Source organism: Acomys russatus, chromosome 1 (assembly GCF_903995435.1).
Source record: "Acomys russatus chromosome 1, mAcoRus1.1, whole genome shotgun sequence".
NCBI classification, from domain to species: Eukaryota; Metazoa; Chordata; class Mammalia; order Rodentia; family Muridae; genus Acomys; species Acomys russatus.
The window spans coordinates 84,320,650-84,339,530 of NC_067137.1; the positions used below are offsets into that span (position 1 = coordinate 84,320,650).

Consider the following 18,881-nt stretch of genomic DNA (forward strand, 5'->3'; position numbering starts at 1 on the left):
TAAATCATTATCTTCACAAGTATCAACACCTGACTTCAACCTTCCCCTCTCCCCATCACGCATGTGAAATGGTAATGTGCTTGTAACCTTGGCACTTAGGATGGAGATAAAGGAGGATTCCTTGGACTTGCTGGACAGCCAATCTAGCTTAATTGGTGAGTTCCATGCTGATGAGAGACTCTGTCTAAAGAGAAGTTAGATGGTATGCCTGAGGACGACACCCAAGGTTGTCCACCCTCCACATTAATGTGCATTGAACATTACAAATAAGCATACTTCCCTCAACACACATGCATTAGCAGAAGTATATTAAAGCCAGCAGAGGAAGCCCCAGAACTCTGGGTAATGAATTAGACCAGGAGGTGCATAATCCGCAGTCAATGGCACCATTCAGACAGGTAAGAGCTATTTAGAATGTACAATAGGCACTGATTATCAATTGCACAGCTAGAGGCTCTTTTATAGATCCAGTTTCTCTTTCCATGGCAGCTTCGTATCTTAAGATCCTGATTTAAGACTTCTTCCCCAGAGTGTCTGCCAGTGTCCTTTCCTATGTTGTTGAAATTTGGCAATGTCTGAACAATATTTGGGGCACATGATGGAGATGCTGAAAGTGAGGAAGCTGTGGATCACAGATACGCCCCACTCAGGTCCAAGTTAGGGACCCCCACACACCCACACACTTCATGTGCTGGATGGTACAGCCAATTCAGGAGAGGAGTACAGCATGGTGACTGAGAAAGAATTATCTAGAAGTTAATAAGCCACACTGTAAATTCAGCTTCTCTCTACTTACTAGTTGTGAGTTACTAAGCTATCCTGAATCTGTTTCCTCATCTGAAAATAATGTATGTATGTACATATATATATTAGGAATAATATACATAGAGATGTGATATTGAAGGTTGTACCATTTTATCTTCATATAATTCTGTTTTTTAAATGTGCCCAAATAAGTTATTGTAATAACTATTTGAACCTGCATAGGACAAAAGGGTAAATCTTTGTTTGTTTGTTTTTGGTTTTTGAGACAGGGTTTCTCTGTGTAGCCCTGGCTGTCCTGGACTCACTTTGTAGACCAGGCTGGCCTTGAACTCACAGAGATCCACCTGCCTCTGCTTCCTGAATTCTGGGATTAAAAGTGTACAAATCTTAACTTGGATTTAGTTCCATAGTTTATATCAATTTATTATAGACACAATGTCACAATTTAACCTTAACTATACTTAACTATGATGCATACTTCATCTCTGAAACCAAAGTACTAGAAAGCAATGCTGTTATAAGGTGCTATTTTAAAACTCAAATCAAGCAGTGGAATGTAAGTTTTCTTTTTCTGTCTAGGTAAAATACTGGTAGTTGAGAAAAGTATGAAAAAGTAGAATGTTCCTTTGTGGAGCCCAAAGGGACCTCTTAGTACTTTCAAGGGCTGGGGGTGGGGGGAACGAGACAGAAATTGTCAGCTGTGCAATATGGCATGAAAGTGACACTGACAGTGATCAGGCAAACTTAGGGTGCATTTTTGAGGTTATGAGGTATCAGAGAAGAGTTAGGAAGAGAAGGAAAGAAAATGGGAGTCAGATGATAAATGAGCCGTGAGTGAAAACTGGGAAGGAAGGATGCTGAGTGCACTGCTGCCCACAGCACAGAGAGGGCAGCCATGGATTCCTAGCCTGTGAGAGTGGACACTCGAGGGCCTGCTTGCAAGGGGAGTGGCATGCCTGAGACAAGAAGAGGAGACAGGATCACAAAACACTGCATTTGAGTCTCTCAGGTCAGGTCTCTCCAACTCTTCCGTCAAAAGGTAGCATCAGCCCCGCCATGCAGGTGGTTGTGCTTGTGGAACTGTGGTGCTTGGGCAAGTATAGAGGAGAGGAGGCTGAGCCTAAACAATGGGAACTTTTCTTCACTGGGATATGGATAAGGGTTTACAGCTTGCCAAAAAAGAGACAAAGAGTGAGATTTAGAAGAAAGAGTCTTTTGTCCTGTAATGTATCATAAAATCAAACAACTTTGAACTTGCCAGTTCAACCCAACCAGAAGGTTGTTGTATCATGAAAATGTGTCCCTAAGCAAAATAGGCAGCTTAGAAAAAGAGTAGATGAGTCTGGTAGCAATGATGCGCATACCTTTAATCCCAGTGCTCAGGAAGTAGAGGCAGGTTTGAAGCTAGCCTGGTCTATAGCATAAGTTCTAGGATAGCCAACCAACCAAATGAACAAAAAAGTAGATAGAATTCTTTTTTTAAAACTAGAGCCTGAGAGGAAATAGGCAGCCAAGGTATACTTCATTCCCCCACATCTAATGTAAAAGTTCTCGGGGAGGGGGATTCAGTAGGCCAATGAAAACAATGGTGGAAATACGAGTCATAACAAATATTAACCACACTAGCCAGAGTCTCCACCAAAGGACTCAAACCAGAAGGTCTCATGACGTGGGGAATATGCTCATGGTGCTCAGGGTTCTTTAAGGTAACAGAACTTACAGAGTGACTCTCTATATATAGAAAGGGGGTTTATTAGAATGACTTACAGGTTGTGGTCCTGCTAATCCAACAATGGCTACCTTTGAATGGAAGGTCCAAGGGCCCAGTAGTTTAGTATAGACTGGTGTTTAGTATACACCAGGATTCTGAAGAAGTAGGCCTTAATGCGAGTGAAGGAATGGACGGGCAAACGAGAGTGAGAGCAAGCAGGTGAAGAGAGAGAGAGCTTCCTTTTCCCATGTCCTTTATGTAGGCTGCTCCCAGAACGTGTAGCCTAGAATAAAGGTGGATCTTCCCATCTCAAGGGTCGATCCAGATTAACAGTAGTTCTTCTCACTTCAAGTGATTTAATTAAGAAAAAAATCCCTCACAGGCATGCCCAGCCTTTTGGGTTCTAGTTAATTCCAGATATAGTGGCGTTGACAACCAAGAACAGCATCACAGTGGGAATAAGGGCTGAAACAACCACTTTGGACACCTGGAAGTTTTGTTTTGTTTTGTTTTTAATCTAATTTGGCATGCTCTGACATTCTTGAAGTACTTTCCTTATCAAACTTAAGCCAAAAATAAAAAAATAAAAAAAGGCAAGTGGGTTCAACAATTTCATTGTTCAGAAATATTGCAATTGCTACTAAGGTGGTGTAGGCTGGTCCACAATTCTTCTCCTGGCAAAGGAGAGTCCAGGCTCACAGCTGGGGAACAGGTGAGAGAGTGAGATCTGGCATCTGGTAGTTGTCTGAAATGCCCACATGCCTTACACATGCTTAAACGTCTCTGAATTTCATTTCCTTCTCTATTAAATATGATTCACAAAGGAATCCCACAGACATAAGCATTGGCATCTTTTGAAGAAGTCGGCTATTCTGTTGGCAACTTCTCTTTCTCCATCTCCGTTCTGCCTTCCTCGAGAGTGTGTTTCTCCGCACTGTGCATGTATGTGTATATAGACACACATAATGGTGCTTGTCAAAAGCTATCATTACGATGTTTCCTCCAGTTAAAACCAGCAAGTTCCCAAGCTTCGCAGCATGCACATGATTAATCCCATGTGATAATTACAACCCAAATGATAATACTTAGCGGCAGTAGTGTATTAACCTTGTTAGGCAGTCACAATAGCAGAGGAGAGGAAAGAAAAACAGAGACACAGATCAGAGCTGCCTCTTGTTTGCTGTGATGAACAAGTGAAAGCTGAGGGTATAACATGCAAATGGAGCACAGGGGGGAAAGGATTCGCATAGGACATAGGCCTTCTTACAGAACCGTTTTTAGTTAAACAGTGTTTGGTAGCCACTGTGTGCTTGTAATAACTGTCAGGATTTTTTGTGTTTGTTTGGTTTTGGTTTTTCAGGACAAGATTTCTCTGTGTAGCCCACGCTGTCCTGAAACTCACTCTGTAAACCAGGCTAGTCTTGAACTCGAGAGATTCACCTGCCTTTACCTCCTGAGTGCTGGGACTAAAGGCCACCACCTCCCCCGCCAGCTTAATGGTCAGTTTCCATGAAGCTTCAGATATGGTGCTAACTTATCACATGCATGTGTAACTTTTCTCTTTCTAGAAAAATTCACTTAGTTGCCACAATAATCAAAGTCAGAAACTATTAAGGGGTCTGGAGATGTGTGGAGTTGGTAGAATGTTTGCCTTGCATGCACAGAGTACTGAGTTAAGTCCTCTGGGCAGCATCAGTTAGGACGGTGGAGGATGCACTTGGGTAGAGGATGACCTATCATCTTCCACCACATGGCAAGTTCAGGTCAGCCAGAGATACATGGACTTAGTCTAAAGAAAAAACATCTTAAAAGCAGCAGGGGAAAAGGCAGCATTGTATGTCAGTTATAGCTTAATAAAGACATTTTAAGACCCTGGCTCCTGATAGAGGAATGAGGATACACACTTCTCAACCACAGAGCCAACACTAAAGTTTTAACAGGTCAGCTTATTCTTTAAGCTAAGGAAAAGCAGGCATTTGTCTTGAAAGTTGAAAAGGTTTAATCAGTGAAAGATGCTAAATTTTATATATATATATATATATATATATATATATATATATATATATATATAATCAGGAAGAAAGAGAAATTAAAAAGAAGTAATGGATTGTATTAGACAAAACAGGAACAGAGCTAAACATGATCAGTGTTGGGAATCAAACAACAGAGTGGACGTTAAAGCCTAGGCAAATGTAACATGACGGGTGGGAAAGAGAGTTAGAAAGCAAAGAATTCTTTTTTTTTTTTTTTTTTTTTTTTTTTTCTTGGTTCAATTTCTTTATTTATTTATTTATTTATTTATTTTTATTAATTTATTCTTGTTACATCTCAATGTTTATCCCATCCCTTGTATCCTCCCATTCCTCCCCCCCTCCATTTTCCCATTATTCCCCTCCCCTATGACTGTTCCTGAGGGGGATTACGTCCCCCTATATATTCTCATAGGGTATCAAGTCTCTTCTTGGCTACTTGCTGTCCTTCCTCTGAGTGCCACCAGGTCTCCCCCTCCAGGGGACATGGCCAAATGTGAGGCACCAGAGTACGTGAGAAAGTCGTATCACACTCTCCACTCAACTGTGGAGAATATTCTGACCATTGGCTAGATCTGGGAAGGGGTTTAAAGTTTACCTCCTGTATTGTCCTTGGCTGGTGCCTTAGTTTGAGCGGGACCCCTGGAAGAATTCTTTTTTTTTCTTTCTTTCTTTGTTTTTTCTTTTTTTTTTTTCTTTTCTTTTCTTTTTTTTTTTTTTTTTTTTTTTTTGACTATAGGAAAGGTTTTTTTTTTCCATTTTTTCTTTTTTTTTTTTTTTTGTTAAATTTATTCTTGTTACATCTCAATGGTTATCCCATCCCTTGTATCCTCCCATTCTTTCCTCCCTCCCATTTTCCCCTTATTCCCCTCCCCTATGACTGTTCCTGAGGGGGATTTCTTCCCCCTGTATATGCTCATAGCGTATCAAGTCTCTTCTTGGTAACATGTTATCCTTCTTCTGAGTGCCACCAGGTCTCCCCATCCAGGGGACATGGTCAAATATGAAGCACCAGAGTTCATGTGAAAGTCATACCCCACTCTCCACTCAACTGTGGAGAATGTTCTGTCCATTGGCTAGATCTAGGTAGAGGTTTAAAGTTTACGGCCTGTATTGTCCTTGGCTGGTACCTTAGTTTGAGTGGGACCCCTGGGCCCAAATCTGCCTATCATAATGTTCAACCTCCTTAGTCATCAGGGAAATGCAAATCAAAACAACTCTGAGATTCCATCTTACACCCATCAGAATGGCTAAGATCAAAAATTTAAGCGACACCACATGCTGGTGAGGATGTGGAGAGAGAGAGGAACACTCCTTCATTGCTGGTGGGAATGCAAACTAGTACGGCCACTTTGGAAATCTATCTGGTGCTATCTCAGAAAAAATGGGAATAGGGTTTCCTCAAGACCCAGCTATTCCACTCCTTGGAATATACCCAGAAGATGCTCCAACACACAACAAGAAAATTTGCTCAACGATGTTCATAGCAGCCTTATTCATAATAGCCAGAACATGGAAACAGCCTAAGTGTCCCTCAGTAGAAGAATGGATAAAGAAACTGTGGTACATATACACTATGGAATACTACTCAGCTATTAAAAACAAGGAATTCCCAAAATTTGTGGACAAATGGATTGAGCTAGAAATGATCATAATGAGTGAGTTAACCCAGAAGCAGAAAGACTCAAATGGTATATACTCACTTATATCTGCATACTAGCCCAAGGGGCATGTCCCACGAAAGCATTCACTTACCAGGAAACTGGGACAGAGGGGAGGACATCCTATTGGGACTCTAGATGAGAGAAGCATGGGAGAATAGCAAAGTAGAAGGATCCAGAGGGTCCTAGAAACCTACAAGTAGAAAGCAAAGAATTCTAAGATCTTCATTTGCTTAGAGATGATCACATATGATCAAGTTTTTTTGATAAGGATGTTAAAGACCGTTAGCAGTATACACACACACACACACACACACACACACACACACACACACATATATGTGTGCATGTATGTATATATGTGTATATACATATATGAATGACTGGGAAAGCTAGATGCATGAACCTATACCTGACGTCGTAAACAAAAGCCAACTAGGAAAGGATTAAAGCCCTCAGCATAAGGCCTTTAATGCAAAATTCTTTGAAGGAAACAACAAAATCATCACATTATTGGATTTGGCAATGGTTTCTTATATTTGGCACTAAATGCGGAGGCAGCAAAATAAACACAAACAAAATGAGAATAAAAAAGCAACAGCAGGGCCTGGCAAGATGTCTCAGTGGATACATTCTTGCTGTGCAAAGTGAGGACCTGAGCATGGACCCCCAGAGCCGATGCAAATTGAGATGTGGAAGCATAGGTATGGAATCTCAGTCTCCTGTGATGAGGTAGACATGGAGACAGGAGGAACCCCAGCAGCTCATGGGTCAGCTGGCCTGGTGACACCCAAGGCAGAAGGTAGGGACTAACACTGAACATTGTCCTCTGACCTCCATATGTGTACTGTGGTACACATACATATACACACATTCACCCATATACGCACAAAAATTAAGCAACAGTAGGATAATGAAGTGACCAAAAATATGGGAAATAATAATCATGTATTTGAAAAAATATTAATATATAGATAGTGCCTAAACCTCAGTAGCAAAAAATTGTATTTTTTGGAATGGGTACAGGACTTGAGTAGCCATCTCTCCTAAGAAGATACACCTATAGCCATCACAGGTATGGCAATATGCCCAGCATCTTCAGTCACCAGAAAGCTATAGACTAGAGTGTGATATTACGAGAGCTGTAAGCAAGAACTCCCAAGTCCAAGAGATACGCTGTGAAAAAGTTGAGCCCTTCTGCTTTGCGGGTGGATTAGCTGGTGTGGAAAACAGTAGGATGACTCTTAAAAATATATTGAATTGGGGGCTGGAGAGATGGCTCAGAGGTTAAGAACACTGGTTGGTCTTCTAAGTATCCTGAGTTCAATTCCCAGCAACCCCATGGTGGCTTATAGCCACCTATACCCTCTTCTGACCTGCAGGTAGAATACTGTATAAGTAGTAAATAAAAAAATATTTTAAAAAATATATTGAATTATTGTCTGATTGAGCCATTCCTCTTTTGAACCGACGCAAAAGAGCTGAAAGCAGAATCTTGAGATACTTGTGGCACCATGTTCACACCAACGTTATTCACAATAGTTAAATACAGAAGCAAAGAAGTGTCCAGTGGCAGATTAAAAGATAAGTGGGACATGACAATACATAAAGTAGAACATGTTCAGCCTTCTACAAGGAAGGAGATACTAGCATGGCTGCACTGTACTTAAAGCTTAGGACATTATGCTACTTGAACTATACAAAGCTGACTGTCCGATTGTGTTGACATGAGATACTCAGGGTAGTGGGAGTTGTAGAGACCAGTTGTATTTGCCAGGTTTGGAGGAGAGGCTGGCGTGAGTTAGTGTGACATGTGCTCAGAAATTCAGGCTTCGAGAGGTGAAGAGCTCTGGAAGGTGGTGATGATGGCTTATGATGCTTTCTATTCAGCCCCAGAGAGCAGTGGCTAAGATGGTAGGTTATATTTTAATTGTATAGTCATTAAGAATACTAACAGGCTTCATTAAGACAGTTTCATGTAAGTCATGGACGTGAACATGCTGAGCCCATAGACTTCTCCCATTCCCACTTACTAGATCTTTTTGCTTCTACTTTTCACAACACATATGTTTTCCTATATTTATAGAAAAATCTAAGATCCAAAAATGAAAAAAAAAAAGAAAAAGACATTTGTCTTTCCGAGTCTGGCTTGTTTTGCTCAATCTGATGATTTCTGGTTGCATCCATTTTTCTGTAAGCAGCATAATTTTATTATTTATTTATTTGTTTGTTTACTTACTTACTTAAAAAATGTTACCGTCTGATCTGAGCCCCTTGCCTCCTCTCCTCCCAGTCCCACACTCACACCCCCTCCACACCCCCCTTTTCTTCTTCTCAGAGAAGGGGAGTCCTCTAAGGGGTACCAACCCACCCTGGCACCTCAAGTTGCAACAGGACTAAGCATATCTTCTCCCACCAAGGCCAGACAAGGCAGCCCAGCTAGGGGAAAGGGACCCAAAGGCAGGCAATAAAATCAGAGACAACCCCTACTCCCATTACTAGGGGATGCATGTGTAATTTCATCCTTTCTGGCTGTCTAAAATCCATTACTTTTTTTTCTTAGCTTGGTTCTTATGAACAGTTTTGCAGTAAACATGCAAGTGTTTCTGTGGTTTACTGAGACCAACCCCTTCAGTTACCTGGCTGGGTTATATGGAAGGACTATATTTAGTATCTTTAAAAAATATGCTGATTCCCATAATGGGCATTCCAGTTGACACCCCCAGCAGCAGTATGCAGAGGCTCTCCTTTACCCCCAGTTTCTCCACCATCTATTTGTTTTCTTGATGACAGCCATTCTAAATGAGGTGACGTGGAACCTCAATGTAGTTTTCATTTGCATTTTCCTCATGGCTAACGATGCTGAACATTTTAAATTTTTAATGTGCTTGTTAGCCATTTGTACTGCATCTTTTGAGAAGTGCCTACTCATTTCATTCGCTCATTTATTGGCTGGGTTGTTTGGTTTCTCACTGTTTCTTTGCGTTCTTTGTACATTTTCGCTGCTCCTCTGACAGATGTGTCACTAGTAATAATATTCTTCCATTCTGAAGGCTGCCTCCTTCATCTCACTGTTTCCTTTGCTGCACAGACTCTGTGTGATGTTATGTAATCTCACCTGTCAGCTCTTGGCTGAACGTCTTTTCTGTGCCTGTATCTCGCCATGTTTCCCCTAGCACTTTCAGAGTTCCAAGGGTTACCTTAAGGCCTTTGGTCCATTTCAAAACTGATTTTTGTGCAAAGCAAGAGCTGGGGATCTAGCTTTATTCTTCTGCAGATGGAGATCTCTGGTTTCTCCAGTGCCATTCATTAGAAAAGCCTGTATCTTCTACAATATGTCATGTGGTTGTAGCTGCATGGTCTTAAATTGGGATCCTCTATTCCACCCCATGCATCTGCATGCCGCACTGTTGTTCCTGCATGATTCTTAAAACATAGCAATATCAGGCATGCTGGGAATAAATCTTTTTTTTCCTCAGAATTGCTTTTTAAATTTTCTTTTTTTTAGTTAAGTATTTTTTAAAAATATTTCATTAATTTATTCATATTACATCTCAATTGTTATCCCATCCCTTGTATCCTCCCATTCCTCCCTCCCTCCTGCTTTTCCCCTACTCCCCTCCCCAATGTCTGTGACTGAGGGAGACTTCCTCCCCCTGTATATGCTCATAGGGTATCAAGTCTCTTCTTGGTAGCCTGCTATCCTTCCTCTGAGTGCCACCAGGCCTCCCCATCCAGGGGACGTGGTCAAATATGGGGCACCAGAGTTCATGTGAAAGTCAGACCCCACTCTCCCCTCAACTGTGGAGAATGTCCTGTCCATTGGCTAGATCTGGGTTGGGGTTCAAATGTTACTGCCTGTACTGTACTTGGCTGGTGCCATAGTTTGAGCAGGACCCCTGGGCCCAGGTCCTCCCTTCATAATGTTCTTCTTGTAGGTTTCTAGGACCCTCTGGATTCTTCTGTTTCCCCACTCTCCCATGTTTCTCTCACCTAAAGTCCCAATAGGATGTCTTCTCCTCTGTCCCACTTTCCTGGTAAGTGAAGACTTTCATGGGACATGCCCCTTGGGCTAGTGTCCAGATATAAGTAAGTATATACCATTTGACTCTTTCTGCTTCTGGGTGAACTCACTCATTATGACCATTTCTAGTTCAATCCATTTGTCCACAAATTTCGGGAATTCCTTGTTTTTAATAGCTGAGTAGTATTCCATAGTGTAAATGTACCATAGTTTCTTTATCTATTCTTCTACTGAAGGACACTGAAGATGGAGGGATCTCCCTTGTTCGTGGACTGGGAGAATTAACATAGTAAAAATGCCCATCTTACCAAAAGCAATTTACAGATTCAATGCAATCCTTATCAAAATACCTACAAAATATTTTGAAGACATTGAAAGATCAATTCTCAACTTCATATGGAGAAACAAAAATCCCAGAATAGCAAAAACAATCCTATACAATAAAAGATCCTCTGGAGGAATCTCCATACTGATCTCAAGCTGTACTATAGAGTAACAGTAAACAGCACAGCAATAGGCTGGTGGATCAATGGAACTGAATCGAAGACCCAGAGATGAATCCACACACATTTGGTCACCTGATTTTTGACAAAGAAGCTGAATCTATTCAATGGATAAAGGATAGCATCTTCAACAAATGGTACTGGTCTAACTGGATGTCTACATGTAGAAAAATGCAATTAGACCCATATTTGTCACCATGCACAAAACTCAAGTCCAAGTGGATTGAAGATCTCAACATAAAACCAGAGACACTAAATCAGTTAGAGGAAAAAGTGGGCAAGAGCCTGGAACACATTGGCACGGGAGACAACTTCCTGAACAGAATACCAACAGCCCAGGCCTTAAGGTCAACAATTAACAAATAGCTTTTTAAAATTTCTAAATACTGAGAAAATATGATACAAATCTATCAGAGGGTATTAAGAAACGAGATTAATAGGCCACACAAGAGTTGATTGCTTAAACTGATGTCATGTTCCAAAGGAGAATAATGAGAAGGAAGGCATTAGGAGGTCAAAGTCTGTGGAATCAGGGACTGTATGGAGTTTTCCTCAGCCTTAGAACACACTTTGTTTATAAACCTAAAAGTAATCTCTAAAAGCTTATTAAAATTTGAAATTCAGGAAAATGGGAAAGCATAAAAATAAATTTTAGATAACAAATCATGGTGCGTGGTAAAGTTTTAGTCTTTCAACCCGTGTAGAGAATTATGATAATAAATAGAATTCAATTCATCTGATATAAAATAGATAAAACATTTTACAGGACTAGGAAATACAAAATAAATAGCACAAGCCAAAATGGTAAGCATAAATTAAACACCAATAATTGCAGCAAATGCAAAAGAATAAAATTACCACAGAAAAGATATTAGGTTATATGACCATGGGCCTGTTTATTATCTATCCTTATCCTCCTTCCTCACGCTCTTTTCTTCTGGCTTCATAGTACAGAGGGTGAGGAAAGTTTGTATTTGCTGACAAAGTTTGCCTCAGCTTTACAGTGCAAGGATGTTTCACTATTAGGAAAACCGGCTGCTGTAACTGATGTGCTAACCAGGTTCATTAGAAGTCATGACCGAGTACCTCAGATGCCAATAGATTTTGACAGTTCTTTGGGGGGAAATATGATTGTATCAACAGATTCTAGCATAAGCTTTTGATGAAATGCACAATTAATGAATGAATAAAATAACTCAGCAGATGTGTAGTATGTGTTAACATAGATTAGGCTATGATGCCGTCACAGATAGACCCTGCTGTCTCAGCACCTAACATGCTAAGCATCTTTCCTCCACAGTCTAAAGAAGGTCACATGATTTTCCTTTAAGTTCTGACTAAGGACCGTAGATTTTTCATTTTTATTTTATGAAGTGAAAATGTATATTATTTCTTTGGGGGCGAGGGAAGGATGAAGACCGTGCAAGAGGTTGTACTCGAATTGGCATGGTTGACTGTAGATGTGGCTGAAGATGACAGTGTGGCTCATAAGGCATTGCTCAGACTCAGTCACATGGGCCAGCCAATTCGAACTGACTGGAAGGCCACAGCCTTACTTAGATATTCACCATGAGTTGGTACTCACCTGTCAACCTTTAAGAGGCCTTTGCTTTACAAAACCTTTAAAAGCTCACCTCTTACTGTTTGGAGATGCAAAGAAACCAGATTTTCAAATACAAAAAGGTCTGATTTTTTTAATGTTTTTTTATTTCCCCTAATGTGTCAGTCAGTTTTACATGATACCATTCTTTCCCAAGCTCTCCCCTAAACTAAGCCAGCCACACCAAAATACATTCTTCTAAATTCTAGAGTTTTCAGGATCTCTTTCCTAGAGCAATATGTTCTTTGTGCACGTGTCTCCTCCTCTCAGGTACAGCAGATGCAGCTTCACCCTCTTGGGAGCTGTATTGCCATGCTCCATTTTTTTCTGCCCTCTGATTCCCCCCCACCTTCTTCATGATTTGGCCCTGATCTCTAAGCCAATTCTCCTGCTTCCTCTTTACGAAGGCAGCATCCTCACTGAGATGACCAGTTACTACATCAGTCAGATCTTGGTCTAGAAAGCAGAGAGTGACCTAGGTACATCGTGCCAGAGGATATTTTTCATTATGATCAGGCACTGGAAGGCTGGTGGCTAATCATAAGGAAAACTGTGTTTAGGGATCTAAAACACAGATTTCATGGGACTGTTCTGTGAGCACACAGTGGACTGTTTTGCAGTTCAGAACACATTGAAGAAGACACTTGCTGTGTCAGCTAATAATGCTTACAGTTTCTGTCTTCTTTCTACTTTACTGTCTCTTGTGGGTAGCATTCATTATTGGAGTCTGAGATTTAACTGGCAAGAAATTTGGGGACATCGTTTGACAACTTTATATCCTTTTGGTACAGGAGAGATCTTAGAAAGATGTGCATCTACTAATATGTAACCCAGAGGAGATTTTCTTATCTTGACAGTAACATTCCAGACAGCTTAACAGCAAATGACATACAATAAAATAGGTAAAACTTGAAAAGAAGAAACAAAACTAACATCATACACAGAAAATCTGATTGCTTGCACCAAAACACAAGATATCTACAGATTTGTACAAAGTTAAAGTAATGCTTGTACCAAATCAGTTGTATAAAATACACCAGTAAAAATTAACGAATGGAGTTTAAGAGTATTAGCATTATAATGGCACTGCATCATCTAAGAAATCAGAGAATAACTTTAATCATGGGCAAGTGAGAAAATTATAAAAGGAACAATAAAACATTTTGGAAACAAAACAACAGAAGGAAACTGAATTGATAAGTTTATAGGTAAGCCATGTTCACTGATGAAGGTATTCTATAAGACCTAAACAACATGTTTTCTGTACTAGTCTACGTTTCTAGCACAATTCCAGTCCAAATTCCAACAGTTTAAAAATTATATTTTAAGTGTGTGTGTGTGTGTGTGTGTGTGTGTGTGTGTGTGAGAGAGAGAGAGAGAGAGAGAGAGAGAGAGAGAGAGAGAGAGAGAGAGAGAGAGAGAGAGAGAGAGAATGTGTAGAGGACAATTTGGGGGAATTTGTTCTCATTTCTACTGTGGGCTTGGGGGTGTTGAAATTGTATTGTCAGGCTTGGTAACAAATACCTGCATCCACTGAGCCATCTCATCGGCCTTTAACCGTGTTAAAAAAAAAAAAACTTGACAAGATGATTCTAAAAATCATGTGTATGTGCCAATTAAAATGAGCTAAAACTTAAAGTAACAAAAAAAAAATCACATTTCAAAGATGACATAGGAATTATCTTATATAAAGTACAAAGACAGACTTTAAACATGATATAGAGAGTATCCCAAACAGATTTTAAGATGATAATAAATGCTATGCTGCTGAACCCTGAAAACCTAATAGACACCATCGTGTGTTATTTACTGAATAATTTACTTAATACTGTTTCTCATATAGAAAAAATAGCTCCTTGTCTCACACCAAAATATTAATTTTAGACAGATTAAACATCAAAGGAGAAAAATTAGGATTCATAGAGAAAAGTGCAAGAGACCATGGAGTTTGCATAGAGTGTTCTAGTTGTAAGAATAAATAAATAAATAAATAAATAAGTAAATAACAAGGCATTTCCTGAAAGGAAAGACATTTATAAACATTCTAATAAAATTTAAAATACCACGAAAGGCCCTGTAAACACGACAGGAAGAGAAGCCAGTGATGGGGGTGGGGGGAGGGGGCGGGGAATATTGTCAGTAAACACAAGTAGCAAAGATTTCGTGTCTAGAATTTCAAAGAACACAGACATCCACTCCCATTTCTGGGAGAGGCTGTTGACTATCAGCACAATCCAAATTGAGAAAAACATTTGCTGAAGCCTTTGTGTTTCTTGGCTGCTACAAGCAACTGTCCTTTATTTAAGAAGATGGGTAAACCATCTGGGATTCCTTAATACATCAGAGCAGTGCATATGGAAAATAATTGTATCTGTGTGTCTGTCTCACACATGTAGGGATAATATTTTAAAGTTTAATGTTGAGTAAAAAAAAACTATATTTAGCTGTGTGCTGCTTGTCCTTGGCTAAGTTATATGCTAGTGATATGTGTGTCCCCCACGTAGAGGAGCCAGATCTCAAAAGTATGTTTTATCATAACACACATTCAAAGTGTAGTGTACGGAAATGTGAGCTTAGGAGAACGCTTGGCTATACTAGTGCCCTTCACTGACACTGTCATGATTGTATTATACAGGTTTTCATTTAGAGTTGTTTGTGCACTTTTGGTTGACAATGTATTTCTGCTGTATAGTAAAATATTAATATGTTCTCATCGTTAAATGGCTGTACGGCTACCAAAAAGAGCAAATATGACTCGCAAAAATGTGCATGTTAATGTATAAAAAGACTATTAAATACGTTTTTTATTTCTGTTGTTTACATGTGGTAAAGATCTATAAACATACATGGAAGTAAGGAACTGTGATTTTAGAAGTTGAACATGACAAAGAGAGCTTTTCAAGAATTGTCAATATAGCTACTTGGTTTGTTTTGAGACAGTTTTACTATGCACCCTAGAACCCACCATGTAAGTCTGAGCTACACGCTCCTAACCACCCTTCTGCCTTTGCTTCTCAGGCTCTAAAATTACAACCGGGAGTCATTTACCCAACTTCTTATTTCTTAAAAAGTAAACAAACCCCAGAAAGAATCAGTGGCAAAAGTGAAAAAAATCCAAAATGGAAACATATATTTGTTTCCGTATTCTTACATGTACTTAAAATCCTTTGTAAGTATTAGTATACTAAAAAGGAACACAGTTAAATGACCAACTTCCTTTCACTTACCCTGTGTCCCAAATACTTGAATCGCACAGATCCTTGCTCACTCTGTAGTAGTTGGTAGACCATCCCTTGAAAGTTTATTCTGTTGTACTTGGTAGAGCATCCCTTGAAGGTTTACTCTGATGTAGTTAGTAGAACATTCCTTGAAGGTTCATTTTGCAGTAGTTGGTAGGCAGTCTCTTGCAGGCACCCTCTGCAGTAGTTGGTAGACCATCCCTAGAGGCACACTCTGCAGTAGTTAGTAGACAATCCCTTGCAGGCACCCTCTGCAGTAGTTGGTAGACCATCCCTAGAGGCACACTCTGCAGTAGTTGGTAGACCATCCCTAGAGGCGCACTCTGCAGTAGTTGATAGAGCATTCCTTGAAGGCTCACTTTGCAGTAGTTGGTAGAGTCTTGGGTTGGGAATGGGCAAGTGTTTTGAATAAGCTCTGTCCGTGACTTATTTCTTTGGGCTAAATGCCTTCTGTGCTTTTGTGCCTTGATAAATTACGGTTATGAGATATTATAAATAAAACATAAATTTATTGTCAGAGTCATTTTATTGACCGTTTTCAGACTTTTAACTACAATTTCTGTTTTAACTTAGATGCATGCTTCTCTTTAAACATCCAAAATATTAGGGCACACATGGCATTTTCCTTTATGCCATGAGACAAATGACCTGAGACAAGCCACTGAACTGTCGAGGGATTCTGACCCATTTAGTCTTTGATGATAGGTCTAAGATAACAACAATACAATAAAGATTTCTGACTCTTCATACGATAAATGTTTTCCCAATGTTACCAGTTTCTAAAGACATAAAATAGGGTGCATTTAAGTTGGGTATTTGGTTAACTGGACTCATTCTCCATCCAGTCTGACTGGTGCTCTCTGGAGTGAGTTGTGGAACCCCAGAAGCCTCTAGTTGTGTGTCTGTCAGCTTCGCACAGGCAGGGATGCCTGGGCATATTGATGAAAGTTTCCCTTTTTTGAACTGGGCAGTGTCTATTCCCTTGGCTGGGTGTCCTTGTGTTGTATTGCCTATAAAATGGTCTTCTTTCACTGTCATGCCCCTGTGACCCAGAGTCAGTGGTGATATTAGTGGTAAGTGGCCTTTCCTGTAATTAGAGATCTATCGTGGGACAGACTTGGAGCTCAGAATGTTCTTTGCAAAATGAGCAAGTCTTTGCTTGAAAGATTAACTCCATTCCCACTGCTCCAACTGGTAGAATTGCCTGGGCAGATCAAGGACAGCAGTGCACTCTCCCGCAGGGTCCTTCTTGTTGCCCAGCTGCAGAAGCGCAGGCTCCTTCCCTGTTGTGGGTCTGTTGACAGCTTTTCCCGTGGAACAGTTTGAGGAGTGGAGAGCCTTGTTTCTGAGACAGAGAAGTGTTTTCACACCTGAAGTGCAATCTCACACCTTGTGTTTCTCAGCAGATAAGTGCATAAAATAACACATCAAACCAGAATAGAAAAAAAAAAAAAAGATCAACATTACAAAGAAAACCGTAGGTTGTAATTTGCTTCCTACCTTACGAGGCTCTGAGAGGAAATTATAGAGAGCTGGGTTTACGCTTTTGAAAAGTTTGACTGGTGGTGAGCTGGGGGAGTGAGTGGCAAATGCTAAGCTTTCTGCAGTGAACAGAGAGCAGAAGGATGCAACTCAGGCAGCACCCCAACATTTTGATTCCTTTTGAATTGTAGCACGCACCGAAGTCAGAGCCAAGATGTGTAGTTAAAAGTCCCCCCCCCCAAAAAAATCAATGAAATGATTTGCATAACATGTATTTGTGGGGATAATTTTATTTGTAACGTTTCATTCTGGAATTTTAGCCAAAGTAGACGGTGTTAGTAAAATGTGGATGCTTTCTTTTCCTTTTTGTAACTAAAAATAGGACATTAGTCACTACTTCATAGTATTCTAGCAAACAGGTCTTAAAATGGGAGGTTTTGCTTTAGTTCCTTGTTTGAATAAACAAAATTGAAAGAAAAAAGGTTTAACTTTCTATCTGGTTAGGAGTGTTCATTATAAAGTATTCCTTAAGAGTCTAGGCCCAGTTAGGTACTAGACCGGGCCTGGGGGTTCTGTACCAAGCAAGGCAACCCCTCTCTTTACCTTTGTAGGACAAGAAACCAGGCAGTGATGAGGAGCGGGGATGTGGAAGGGTCAAACTAGTTGCTGGTGGAGGTGGAGCCAGCAAGGATTCTGAATAAAGTGTCCTCGTGCAAATTCAACTTGGTTGGCAGAAGTTAGGGGAAGGTGGGTGGCCTCTGGGGTACCAGGCCCTTGGGAGAGTGCACTGGGTTGGGTATGGGGGTGAAGCCCGTGAGCTGGAACTCCAGCATGAGACGGTCCTGAGAACGTGTGGAGAGCAAGGATAGAAGATACCTTGAGCCCAGACACAAAACAATGCTTTGTCTATGGAAGAAAACCCCCTCAGTGGAGAAAAGAATGCATAGTCACTTTGCTGCATAAATCGAGACTCTCTGAATACCCACAACTCCCATTGCGTATTTGCCCGTGCACATCTCTACACACTCTGTACAAATTGAGGTTCTAACGTACCTTACAAGTGTACCAGGCTGCGGGTTGTATGAAACTATAGACACATAAGGCAATACTTCTTTTCCTTAATTATCTATGCAAGATGTGGTGGTCCAACAGCAAAGACCAGGCCTGAGGAATACCATTGCAAGGAGAAATTAGTCCATGTAAATGTTACAACAAAGCCAGTGCCATGCAAGGCACTGATGTCTTCTCATCCTCCTCTTGTTTGTTTTTGCTGTAGATACATATGGAAAACTCTTCCTCCTCAACTGTGTGGGCCAAGAGATGTCCCGCTGCAAGACCTCCATTCGGCGTGGCCAACCCAATCCTGTCTATAAAGAGACCTTCGTCTTCCAGGTGGCCCTCTTCCAGCTCTCTGACGTTACCTTAATGATTTCTGTTTACAGCAGGCGCACTATGAAGCGTAAAGAGATGATTGGCTGGATTGCTCTGGGCCAGAACAGCAGTGGGGAGGAGGAGCAGGAGCACTGGGAGGAAATGAAGGAAAGCAGAGGCCAGCAGATCTGCAGGTGGCATACGCTGCTGGAATCTTAAGTCTACCAATGGGCATTCATGTGCTATGCCAAGTCAAAGCACTGGGGTGGGGTGGGGCTTTCAAATCGAGAATTTTACTAATCTTAGGTCATTCTGTGGTTTAGGACAGTATCAAAGGTTTGGGTTTGGGTTTAAATGCTGCAACGAAAGGAAAGCTACATGCACAGCCAAGTGCACAGTACGGGAAATGGTACTCTAGTTGAGACCACTGGTGACGTCATAGTTTGTGCTAATGGATGATTGTTTTGTTCACGCTGTGGGATGCAGCTCCTCCAG

At 40.6% G+C, this 18,881-nt stretch overlaps 1 protein-coding gene across 1 annotated transcript in view; it reads left to right on the forward strand.

Annotated features, from left to right (window-relative positions):
• Syt16 (synaptotagmin 16) overlaps positions 1 to 18,630 on the forward strand; it is a 241,820-nt gene extending 223,190 nt beyond the window's left edge. Inside the window, exon 8 of the mRNA XM_051147612.1 lies at positions 18,292 to 18,630. Coding sequence (XP_051003569.1) covers positions 18,292 to 18,605 — 314 coding nt within the window. The 3' untranslated portion in view covers positions 18,606 to 18,630. The remainder of the gene's footprint in view (positions 1 to 18,291) is intronic.
• The last annotated feature ends 251 nt before the right edge of the window (positions 18,631 to 18,881 follow it).